The 13,273-nt window shown below is 33.5% G+C and overlaps 1 protein-coding gene across 2 annotated transcripts in view; it reads right to left on the bottom strand.

Moving 5' to 3' along the window:
- UVRAG (UV radiation resistance associated) overlaps positions 1 to 13,273 on the bottom strand; it is a 254,987-nt gene that overhangs the window by 122,350 nt on the left and 119,364 nt on the right. For both annotated transcript variants that reach the window (XM_039848085.1, XM_039848086.1), the window contains 2 exons: positions 12,914 to 13,040; positions 472 to 556 (listed from right to left, as the gene is read on the bottom strand). In XM_039848085.1, coding sequence (XP_039704019.1) covers positions 472 to 556; positions 12,914 to 13,040 — 212 coding nt within the window. The remainder of the gene's footprint in view (positions 1 to 471; positions 557 to 12,913; positions 13,041 to 13,273) is intronic.

Genomic DNA, 13,273 nt, shown 5'->3' with positions numbered 1-13,273 from the left:
TTAAGAGAAAAAAATATGGTAAAAATAGTATTTTAAGAGGAGGGCCAGACAGCAACATAGAGGATGAATTGGAAAGACAGAGCCTGATGAAAGAGGAGCTGTTAAGGTAATCCAAATGAGCTAACACTAAACAGGAGTAAATCTAAAGAAATCACTGAAGAAAAAACTATAAGCTACACTACATGCAGAAGAAAGAAATTTTAAACATTAAGTCATGGTGCTGTGGCCCTGAAAACTAGAACAGTGTTCACATTTCTAATTATGATTATATACTAGGAGCTCTAGTAACAGCCTCTAGCACAGTGCATGACACATAGTAGGTGTTTAATAAAATTTGTTGAATAAATGAATACAGCACTGAGGTATATGAAATATAAATTAGTAACAACAGCTTTGAAAGAATCCTACTTTTCCAAATCCTATCCTCAAAGTAAACTCAACACACAACCATTATTCTCGGGGTTGCATTACCTTTTCGCAGTACACTCCTTCCTCAACTCACTTAGGGATTCCTTCTGGAGCTGAAGCTTGAGGTGTTCAGTTGAAAATGCACTTCCTAGAGAGAGATGGAAGGAGACAATTCCAACTTTAACAGTGCAGATAGAACTGGTCAATCACAACCAAACAGGCAGAGCCTAGTCCCCTCACTGTGAGAGGGAAATAAAAAGAGTTAAAAAGCAGAGTGGGTTGGGTATACTGGTCTTCCCAGGGGAGATTAACTAGAATAAATTTCCCTATTGGTTCGATTTTTACCAAAGTCCAGACTCAAGAAGGAGTCAGAGAGTAGGAGTCTAAGATTCTCTGCCTACAGGTTTCTGGATTACTGTCCAAGAAACCCTGAACAGATTTCAAAAACCAGGTAACTTTATGTTTTTAAAAAGTGGCTATGGTTGCTGGGTGTTAATGATGATTCACTAAAAGTTCATCAATTTTAACAAATGTACCATTCTGGTAGGGGATGTTGATAATGGGGGAAACTGTGCATATGTGGGGGTTGGGAGCATATGGGAATTCTCCGTACCTTCTATTCAATTTTGCTATGAACCTAAAACTGCTCTAAAAATAGTTTATTGTTTTTTAAAAGTGGTAAATTTCTTTTGAGCCACAGATGCTAATAACATTACTGAAAGTATAAAAAGTAGAACAGGAAAAATTACCTTCATTTTGACTATTATAGTTCATAAATATAAGTAGTTCTTATGAACTTTCATCTTATTCATAAATATAAGTAGTTTTAGTTATAATCAATGTGCAGGAAATGTATAGTGATTTTTCTGTATTATGTCACAAGCATTTTTACATGTTGACAGTCTGAGTTATAATGTTTAATGGCTATGTAAAATTCAACTCCACGGGTATAAATTATATGAAAATTCAACTCTAGATTCTAACTGATACCTCATATCTCAATCCCATTATAAGACATTTAATTTCCCTTAAGTGTTTGCTTTAGCACTGCAACGATTAATATTTGTTTATATGCCTAATTTTTTGTATTTGTATCAACTTTTGGAACCTCCATTTCTATTTATGAGATCATAAAATCCTTTTACATCTTCCTACTGTAAGAAAATGAGAGAATCTAATGTTCTTGACAATCCAGGCCTGATAATTCTAGAGGTCCTGAAGCACAGAGAAATAGTCTTAGATCCTGACACACTAAATTCTAGATCTTCAAAAGGAGTTGTTTCATGTACTGTGATCCCATAGGAAAAAGAGCCCTAAACTCTTCTGCACATCTCCTACAGAAAGGAACAAGAAGTACGTTGACCAAAACACAGTTTGGACCTTAACACGACATTCACTAACCTAAGTAATTTTATCATCACATTTCTAAGCACCCTACTCTTTTCTCTCAACCGTATTTAAACGACCAGTAAGTTGGTAACTCTGCCCCTACCAAAAATAAATAAATAAAAACAGAACTTAATCAAGGAATACCACTTATCTTCTTTAGGCCCAATATAATTCCTCCCCAAATCTTCACCCTTAATGATTTCAGAAGACATTTAGGTTGACAACCTCTACCCCCCTATACCATGTATTTTTACCAGAATGCACATAAATTCTTCCACCACAATATAAATTTGCAATCTTATTCTTTATTCCAGATAAATCAGGCTGCTTCAACTCTAACACTCCTGGTATAATATAAATAGGAACAAGACAGATCTGGGCTTCAAGATGCAAGTGTATGTGTTCTCCTCAGTTTTGAAGACTCTCTAGAACATATTACGTGACCAAAAGAGAAAAAAACAAACGAACAAACAAAAACTTTTGCAAAGTGAAGAAAGAAAAATTAACATTTAAAATGTATTAGCCAGCTAACATATAGAGTAAAATGTTAACAATGGTAAATCTGGGTGAAGAATATAGGTGATCTCTGTACTCTTCTTATTCTTATAATTTTTCCATAAATCTAAGATGATCTCTAAATAAAAAGTAAAAGATCCAAACCCAGAAAGGGGTCACCTATGTGGCTATGGTTTTCCATAGGCTTTACTAGAACTAAAGCACACTGGCATCATCTCTCCAAAATATACCAGATTCATTTTTCTGTCCAAAGGTAATATACCTCATTGATTACAGGGTGGGCTCTGAAACAAAATTGAGTATGGTTTAGACAGGAAAAGAAACTAAGTATTCGAAAATACCTCAGAAAACTCAACCTAAATTCCAAAAGTCACATCATAAAGAGTAATAATACTGAGACAATGATATGCTTAATTTCTTTAGATGTTGTTCACATTATATATTACCAGCCTGAATACTATATGATTGGTGTTGTGTCCTTCTAAGGATATCACGTATAGAAGTACTGATGTCCACCTTTAAGATCATGCATATGTACTGCTTCTCATCTATATTTCTATCCAGATTTAACATTGATTGGTGTCTTCTGCTTGTATCAATCTTTACTATTATGGTTGCAAAAGAATAACATTTCATCTCTAGTGCTCCTTCCATATTTATCAGTCAGCACTCAGCATTCATCTCTAAGCAAGAGCCTTCCCTTTTCCATTAGCTATTATCAATATGGAACCATCGATTCCATTTTATTTTCAATGATTTATAATTCATTACTGCATATAAGTTTTTTGGTACTCAAGTGGTACCAGATTTGGCTAGTGTGACTCTCTTCAGCTTAGCTCCAGTGTCCTTGTGACATGCCACCATTATGTTATTCAAAATATTACTTAATTATCATTTTAATTTCCATAAAATCTGTAGTGATGTCCCCTCTCTCCTTCCTGATATTGGTAATTTGTACTTTCTCTTTTTTTTGGTCAGTCTGGCAAGAGGCTTATTAATTTTACTGGTCTTTTCAAAGAATACCTTCTGGTTTCATTGATAGTCTATACTCTCTTTTTGTTTGTAATTGCACTGATATCTGCTCTTGATTATTTCCTTCCTTCTGCTCGATTTGGGCTTACTTTGCTCTTCCTTTATAATTGTTAAAGTACAAGGTTAGATTATTAATTGAAGATCTTCATTCTTTTCTAATACGAGTATCAAATACTATACACTTACCTCTAAGCTTGCAATCCTTCAAATGTTAATATCATATTTTCATTCAGTTCAAAATATTTTCCAATTTTCCTTGTTATTTCTTCTTTGACCCATTGTTTATGTTTATACATACACGCAAGTGTGTGTATGTGGTACAATTTCCAAATATTTGGAATTTTCAAGATATTTGTTAATGACTTCTAGATTATATCTGTTTTGGTGAGAGATCATACTTTCTATTATTCTGATTCTTTTGTATTTGTTTGTTCAATTATACTAAATACAACCTAACTGAATATTCCATGTATACTTGAAAAAAATGTATATTCTGCTGGTGTTCAGTAGAGTGGTCTACTGTCAGTTAAGTCAAGTTAGTTGATAGTGTTAAGGTCTTTTATCCTCATTGATTTTTCTCTCTACTTGTTCTATAAATTATTGAGAAATGAGTGTTGTGGTTCCAACAATTGTGGATTTAGCTATAATCCTCTCAGTTCTATCAGTTTTTGCCACACACACACACACACACACACACACACATATGTGCTCTATTATTATAGCCATACATATTTAGAATTTGTTATATCTTTTCGTGACCTGACCTCTTCACCATAATGTAAAATTCATCTTTAGTGTATGTAATATTCATTGTTCAGAAGTCTACTTTGCCTGATATTAATATAGCCATTCCAGACTTCTTTTGATTAGTATTAGCATGGTGTACTTTTCTATTCTTTTACCTTTAATTTATCTATATCTTTATATTAAAATTGGTTTTATTGTAGATAGCATTTAGTTGAGTCTTTTTAATATAAAATCTGAAAAATTTATTTCTTATTTGAGGTATTTAGATCATCTACACTTAACATAATTATTGATATGTTTAGATTAAAATCTACCATTTTGCTAGTTGTTTCCTACATGTTCTATTATGCATTCTTTGTTCCTTTACTCTTTTTATGCTTTTGAATTGATCATTTTTTTTTTTATGATTCCTTCTTCCTCCCTATTGGCTTATTATTACCTCCATGTTGAATTTTTTAGTGGTTGCCCCGGAGTTTACAATATATAACTAATTAATAAAGTTAGCCTGCAAATCCTTCATTCCCCGGGGCACAGGTGAAAACCTATTGTGACTGGAGGAAGAAAAAGAAGAGAAGAGGATGCATATCAAATCTGAGGATATTAATGAGTTTTTTAAAGTTCTCTATTCTTTGTGTTATCTTTTGGGTCAGCTATTGTTTGTTCAATTTGGTTTCATTCACACTATTTTCCTAAAATACCTGATGAAGCTTGGTTTTCCCTTCAAACCCATTAATACATGAGTAGATTGATTAGCATGAGTAATTAGTGTAAGTTTCCTTTGACATTATAAAAATTTATTTATGTAAGGCTTCATCCCCGAGTGCTAGCTCAGTGAAAGCAGGCAGGTCTTATTGATAAGGCTTTCCTTCAGAGTACACATGCTAGAAGCTGGTAGTACCTTTACTTTACCACAACTGTAAAATGAGGAGAACTTTACTTTGGGATTGTGTTATTGAGAATATTTCACTCCTAAGTAGAACTACCTTTCATGTTTTCCTCTGGGTAGGTGTGAAAGTCCACAGTCTGCTCTAACTTTCTATGCCAAACACTCATACTATGGGACTTAACCAGGTCAAGAATCCATTATGTTTAGAAAGCAGATGGAGCAAATGTTCTAAGAAGTTACTTGAAATTCCTAGAGGAAAGAAACTAGGCCAGCAGGCCCAGCTACCCTAACTATTGCTCCACCATTCTCCTCAATTCAAAGTTGCCTCTGAGAGCTCTACCAGAAACCTCCACTGCAGCCTTTTCCATCTGTGTTCTGGGCTGCAGTTTTTCTCTAGTTTATTCATCAATACAATCCTATCTACTTTGTGACTTTGAGAACTGTGTCAAAATCTTTGCTATTCCTGTGGCACCTTCTTTATTTTTACCATCACCACAGATTTATTCTTTATGTATGTATCGTCTATCAATGGGTCATTGAGGGGGAGAAAAAGCAAATGCACATGCTTGGTTTACAATATTCCAATTGCTTTCTAAAATGTTTGGCCCTGAATACAGCAATGTTCCACTCTGTTAAGTAAGATGGCCCCTCTGTTCAGCAAGAACACAAGTCAGGCCCTTTAATTTTAATAACCGAATATCAATGCTGTCTCCTGTAAATGTAATAGCTAGAGAATATAAATTTTGCTCCCATCAACAAAACAAAACACAGACTCTCTAGCCTCTCTTTCACTTAGAGAGTTTGGTCTCAGACTGGCTAATGGCCAGCTCCTGTCAACATTACCGTTAAAACCAATAAACTGTCATTCTTCCGGTTTTCTATATCAAGTCAGATGACCAAAAAGCAATATACTTCAACGATTTTAGTTTCCCTCCCTGCAGAAATGCCTTTTCTGTACTATGATTTATGATGTTGCCTTTCTCGAAGGTTAATAGATATTTCTTGCTGTAACTTTTGCAAAATTGCAATTGACTATATTTCATTATGATATTTAATATCTAGCACATAAGAAACTGATGCTAAATTCCTCTCAGAATTTAGTACCAACAGAAGATTTTTTTTCTCCCTAAAGAACTGATATACTTCCTCGTAACAGGCCATGGGAAGCAAATGATATTCGTAACTCTACACAAGTGGCTTGACAGCTATAAAGGTCAGAACTATTTTAGTGCTTAAATTCAATAGGTATATCCTATGGGAGATAGTGTATTGTATTGCAAAGCTCATGGTCTTAGGAAATCAGAAAGATCTGGGTAAAATCCTATCTATGCTATTTTCAAGACTCTAGACAAGTCTCAGCTTTTCTGAGCTTCATTTTCCTCATCTGGAAAATAGGAATAATTTCACTTTTACTCAATATTTGCATCTCAACCTGCCCCCATGAAGTTCCAGGTAGGTAGAGAAAATTACAGAACTGGCCTAATTCCGTTTACTTTAAAAATAATAACCACAAAGCACAAATAGGCACATTTTCCAGCAATCCTACTACAATTTCCTCATTAGTTTGCTTTCCCACTCTTAGAGATGATTACTCCATACATTCCCCTAAATCCTTAAACCTCCCCTAAATCCAATATATAATCACCTTATCTCATACTACCCTGAAACAGGATTTTCATAGTCTTATCCACTATCTAATATTTGAACTCACCTGTTGTCCCTGCGCCATTTTCTTAGCCTTCTCCTCCTGTTCAATGGCTAAGGCAAGTATCTTCATTTATACTCTGAATTCTTTCTCATCCTAAGCCCTTCTCATAATAGTCTCTTCCTAACAAATTATGTTCCAGCTATAGTGGCCTCTTTCCTATTCCACAGTCCAGACCCTTCTTATGTTCAAGACTTCACTTGCTGTTCTCTCTGTAGGTACTCCAGAAATTCTTATCTTGTAAGACAGCTCCTCAAGCAAACCTTTTCTGAGCAATATCTGTAAAAATGGTCTCACATTTTATCTTCTATTGCCATAGCTTGTTTCTAGTACTTGTCACAATCTGATATTTAATTTATTTATGGTTTCTTATTTACTGTCTTACTCACTAGGTAAGTATCCAAAATTGGAAGTTTTAATTCTTCCCTTTCCTTCTTTACCTCAACATCAGCTTTTCCTTCAGCATTTGTCTTGATGAGTGATTTGATTATCTGACCAGTTGTCCAAACCAGAAATTGAAAAGTATTCTAAATCTTCCTCTCTCCCTCTCTCCTAAAATCCATGAAGCCATTAACAGTAGAGTGTACTATATAAATATAAATATCTTTTGAATCTATATACTCCCTCCTCTCTTAACAGTCCCAATCTGTTTAGTTTAGATCTTAATTGTGTGTTGCTTAGATTACTGTAATAACTGCCTAAATGACAATTCTTTATATTCAACTCCTTAAAGAGAACTTTCTAAAGCATAACACATCTAATCTCCATTCTAGATTATAGTCATCAATACAGTCCTATTTATTTTTTTCACTAAAAACTTTCCTTGTTTCCTTGTTATTTCAACAGATCTCCAACCCTTTCAACATAAACTTCCTTTATGATTAGGTCAATTCTTTACCCCTCTAGACTCTCCTATGGACCTTTTCTCAAATGTATCCTTAGTTGAAGCTTTACTGGAATTACCTGCAATTCTCTAATCTACTTCTATGCCTGTATATAAACTGTTCGCTCTACCTGGAAAGTCTCACCTTCTCCTCCTTGCTCTCTACTACATATTCTTCTAGACCCAGCCCAAGTATCACCTACTTTACCTGGTGTTCTGATTTCCAGATGCGTACTTTCTGTGTTCCTATAACACCTTCTATATATCTTTGTCATATAGTTATCATACCTTTCACTCTGTTTCTAACACTTTATACAGCACCTGGTTCTTCATAGGTGTTCCATAAATAATGGATAAAAGAACTGATGAAGGCATGCACACACACAACGTTCTTCCTACTTCCTTTGTATGCCTTATAATCTCTTTTTACTTCCATGTTGAACCATCTAATTATAAATGTATTTTTTGTAAATGCCACTTTCAATGTTTTTTGGGAGTAAGTGGAGAAAAAAAATCATGACAAACCAAGTAAATGTCTGTTAGGTGGCCTATTTTTACATATGTATACATTCCATTTCAAAACAGGGAGATTAAAATGAGATAGTTTGACTTTCCTACAATCCAATAAAGACATTACTAGAATAAATCATTACAAATATATGTAAAATTAATCATTCTGAAAAGAAAATCTGAGGTTTACTTAGGAACCACATTTACCATCACCTTATGACATTATGACCTAAAAGAAGAAAATTGTTACGTATTGCTTAATATAATATCTTTATAACTTCAAATGAAAATCTAGGACCTCTGATAGAAACTAAAGCACCAATTTAAATATACTATGTGATTCTTCTTTTATTTGATATGCAAGACAAAAGAGCACAATAATTTGTTGACCAAGCAGAAGCTAATTAAATAGAAGAAACTAGATATACGGTTCACCTTAATTACTAATATTTATTGTAAAATGACAAAAAGAAATAATAACTGACAAGAACTTCATATAAAATATTTATTTTGGCAATAAAAAATATCACAATTTTTTATTCACTGGAATTACCAAGGGGAATTTCTCTTCCCAGATCTGAACAGTGGAATCTGATATATCTAACCTCTTCTACACACGATGTCACTTAAGGCAATGTATTTGTTTTTGTGATTGCTTACAAAAACAAATTAAAGAATCTGTAAAACAGGAGTTGAATATGGCTAGTTACAGAAGTCTAAGAGGTCATTCCCATCAAATGGCTTTCCAGTTAACAAGCTACATCTATAGACACACTTGGGTCAGAGAATCTCCTTGTTTCATCTTTCATTGCTGAGAAATATATCATTGGTATCAAACTTTGAAGAATAAAGAGAATCATTAAAAAGGCATACAGATCCCCATCCTTTCTACCAATCCTATCCTGAGATTAGAATCTCAAAGCTGTAAGAAATCTTGACTACATAATTTAAAATTCTGTTTGGTTTGTAAAGAGGAAATAGGTCCAAATAAGTTGAATGACTTGTCTAAGTACAGACTGAGAGAATGATAGATCTTTAATTCAGATCTCTTAATTCGATGAGACCAAATCAAAGAAATCTTTGGGGAAAATTCATTTCACCCATCCTATAATAAATAGAAATATAATAGAACAAAGTTCACCATCTATTAGTCCACAGGCCAAATGGAAAACTAGTAAAACATCACTCAGTTCATCTGTTCGACACATATTAGAGAAAGCAACAATGATATTTTGCTTAGTGGAAACAAAACAAGATTTGGAATCAAAGAATCCTAAATTTGAATTTGGATCTGTAAGTAATTTGTGTGACCTTGGGAAATGTCTCTGAGCCCAAGGTCTTTAACTCCAGGATAAAAGAGGAAAAAATTATTATCTCTCAGGACTATTTTCATAATTAAATGATATGCCATAAGTGAAATATCTGGCATGTTACAGGATTTCAACAAAAGTTATCTGCTTCATAGGATGTATTAGGATTCATACAAATGTATTTTGCAAGGTTTCAGATAGCATGAAACAGTGAGAAAAGCACAGAATTTGGAGACAAAAGGTCTGGGTATACACCTCAACTGTGTTCCTAAACATCTGTCTGTAACTAGCCAAGTCACTTACGTTCTCAGTATCTCATATATAAAATGAAGGGAAGAATATTTGCCATCTTTAGCCTTCAGGAATGCTTTAAGGATCAAATATGATAATCTTTGTGCAAGCACTTTCTAACTATAAAGTATACATGTGTTATTGTTACTATCAAGATACAAATAGCATTAAAAAGCAGCTTCTTCCTACAAATATTAAGGAATTCTGCTTCTATAAAGTTAATATCACTCCGCAGCCACCAGTGAGTTCTTGAATTTTATCAAGATTTATAAAACGTATTTAAGTTCTACTAAACACATTTCCTCAGGACCAGTGTTTCATACCATTTTCTAAACCAAATATCAAGCAAACTAATTTAGATAGAGTGTTGCTGCTTCTCAAAGACTTGGGGGTTAAGATAGGGCAAAAGATCCTGTAAATCAAATCAAATCCTATAATTATTTAATGAGAAGGTTATCCAGCTTGACACACTAATGTGGGGAAATCTGTTTTTTTATTAAACATCATAAATTAAACTACTAATATCTGTCAAAAATGAAAATGTTTACATTAATAAACATTAATACTGAAAAGATCAGCTCATGACCCAGCTAGAAGCTGCTACAGACCACAAGTTGGGAACCATTGCCTTTGAGGTGCAGGAGCGGGAAACTCATGGGTGTAGAGTTTATGAGGCCCTAACAGTTATGTGGCTACTCAGCAAGTCAGCGGCATGAATAGAAATTATCTTTCTTTCTCTTCCCAAGAAATCATCCTGTGCCAATAAATTTTTATAAACAAAAACATAAAATATATAATAGGCACCTGGTTTCTTCCACATGTTTATACAAATTAATCCCTATGGCACTAGTATGAGATGCTATCCTTACTGCACAGATATGTAAAAAGATGCAGAAGTTAAGAAATTCCTTTATAGTCATTCAGAAAAATTGGTAGCAAAGGAAAAAATATCATATATTACTGACTTTATATCCTAACTGGGCTGAGAACAAAGTGCCTAGATAAGTGCCAAGTGCCAAAAAGAAGTCTTAATATGTAAGAAGCCACTAGTATTATTCACATTAGCAAATTTCTTCACTACTGGCTAGTAAACACTAAACCGAAGCTACAAACACAAGTGACAAATACATCTTCCCTCTTCATGTTACCAATACCAGTGACTTAAGTGCTTATAAATATTTTAATTTGGCTCAAGATTCATTAAATAGATTTAATTATAAGTATAATCGACTTACAATGTAAATAAATAAATAACCACAGCAAGAGCTACAGCTGTAGGGCCACTACTGTAACAGCTACTGCTAATTTGTCCCTCAAACTTTTGAGGAATTTTTCTTTGTGCATATATATAAAAAAAAAAAAAATTGTGTTTCTATATATCAGCAACAAGTAAAAAATAAAATTTAAAGATATTTACAATAGTATCATAAAACGTCAAAAAACAGAAACAAATTCAGTAAGTCATGGAGAACATCCTATGCTAACAACTAGTTTATTTCAATAATGTTTTATAAAGAAGATATAATAAAGGCATGTATCATATTCTGGGGTTGGAAGACTCAATATTGTAAAGATGTCTATTATTCCCCAATTGTATTGATAAATGTATTAAATGTAGACCCAATCAAAATCCTAACAAGATTTTCTTTTCTGTGTACAACTTTATATGAAAATGCAAAAGGACAAGAATAAATAACCAAGGTAACCTTTAAGAACATCTAAGAGGAATAACTTTAACAGATAGAAAGACCAATTATAACATGAGAGAAATTTAAGCACAGAGATAATGACAAAAGAATAAAAAAATAGATCAATGGAACAGAGAGTCTTGTAACAGACATGTATGTACATGGCAAAAGTGAAACTGCACTGCAGTGGAGAAAGGAAGGTCTTCAATCAATGGGGCTAGGTCAAGTGACTACATGAAAAAGATGAATCTTGATTTTTATTTTATGTTTTACACAAAAAATCAATTCCTGATCAATTATAGATATGTGAAAAGTACAGTAGTAAAACACTTAAAAGAAAATATAGAATAACATCTTTATGACATTAAAATAGGCATATATTTCCTAAACTGGTCACAAAAAGCCTTCAATATAAAAGAAAAGACAAATAAAATGGAATTTTTGTTCATGCAAAGGTATCATTAAAGAGTGAACTAGCAAGCCACAGAATGCGAGAATATATTTTTAATGCTTATTTCAAAAAATCCACATGCATAATATATAAAAAGCACCTATCAAAAAAACTGTCAAACCCATAAAAAATGGTGGTGGGGATTGGGGGGAGACTTCAGCGGGTACTTCACAAAGGAGTGAGTGTATTTCAATCAGCAAGAAACATATGAAATAGTAGTGCCCAACTTCATTAGTCTTCAGGAAATTCAAAATTAAAACTGCAATGCAATGTTACAACATACCCACCAGAAAGGCTAAAATACAAAAGACAGAAAGTACCAAACACTGACAAGGATGTAGGACAGGAGATCTCACACACTGCTGGATGGAGAGGAGGTAAACTGGCACAATCACTTCGGAAAACTTTTGGACACAATCTACTAAAGCTGACGATATGGTATACCATGACTGTGTAATTCCATTCCTTGGTTTATATCCAACAGAAATGCATTAAAAAGTATTAAGGAACATGTACTATAACATTCACAGAAGGATTATCTGTAATAGTCTCAAACTAGAAATTACCGAAATGCCGAAAACAAGAATAAATTCATAGTCATACAATGGCATACTACTGGCAGTAAGAGTAAACTAAGTCTACATTACATGTAGGTAGAAATGAATTTTACAAACAAAATTGTTGACCAAAAGCCAGCACATAAAATGTACACATACAGGATTCTATTTATATAAAGTTCAAAATTAGGCAAAGCCAATCTTTGCCACGATAAGTAAAAGTAGTGGTTAGACCGGCTAAAGATGTTCAGGATGGAAGGCAGCTGCTGAGGTTCTGGGGTCCTCAGAATCCTGCATATCGTGATGGAAATCCTGCTTATGTAGGTATATTCACTTTGGAAATCTGAAATATGGTGTGTGTGTGAGTGTGTGTGTGTGTGTGTATTTGTGCACTTTTCTGTATATATCAACTCCAAAATACTTCAAAAAATTTTTTAATTATATCAGCAAATTTATACAAAGATGACTATTTGAGACTATGGAGAAGAAAGGAAAACTTAAATGTGGAGGTTAGACTATGTGTATGGTGTTTTTACCTACCTTTGTCCTGTAATGCAATTTGTTGCTTATGCAGAAAGGCCATCTCCCGTCCCAAAGCTTTCTTTTGTCTTTCCAGTTCATTTCGAAGCACCAAGATCTTTAATTGCAGGCACTCACTTTCTTTTTTCTAAATAATTTAAAGCACAGGTAAATTTATGAATATAAAAATGATAATTATGAATAACTATGCATTCATAATGTTTCAAAATGAATAATGGTTTAAAGCACTTTAATACTCATCTATCTTATAGATCTCCTGGGTAACTTAATTATCAGAGGTAATTAAGGTAACTTAATTATCGGCACCCATAATTTTAATGGAAAGAGTACAGATGTAAGAAAAGAATAAGAATAGAAATG

This window comes from Pteropus medius, unplaced genomic scaffold (genome assembly GCF_902729225.1).
Source record: "Pteropus medius unplaced genomic scaffold, Ma_sr-lr_union100, whole genome shotgun sequence".
Taxonomy (NCBI): domain Eukaryota; kingdom Metazoa; phylum Chordata; class Mammalia; order Chiroptera; family Pteropodidae; genus Pteropus; species Pteropus medius.
Note: the sequence above shows the minus strand (reverse complement) of the source record. Positions and strands in the feature narration are given on the sequence as shown.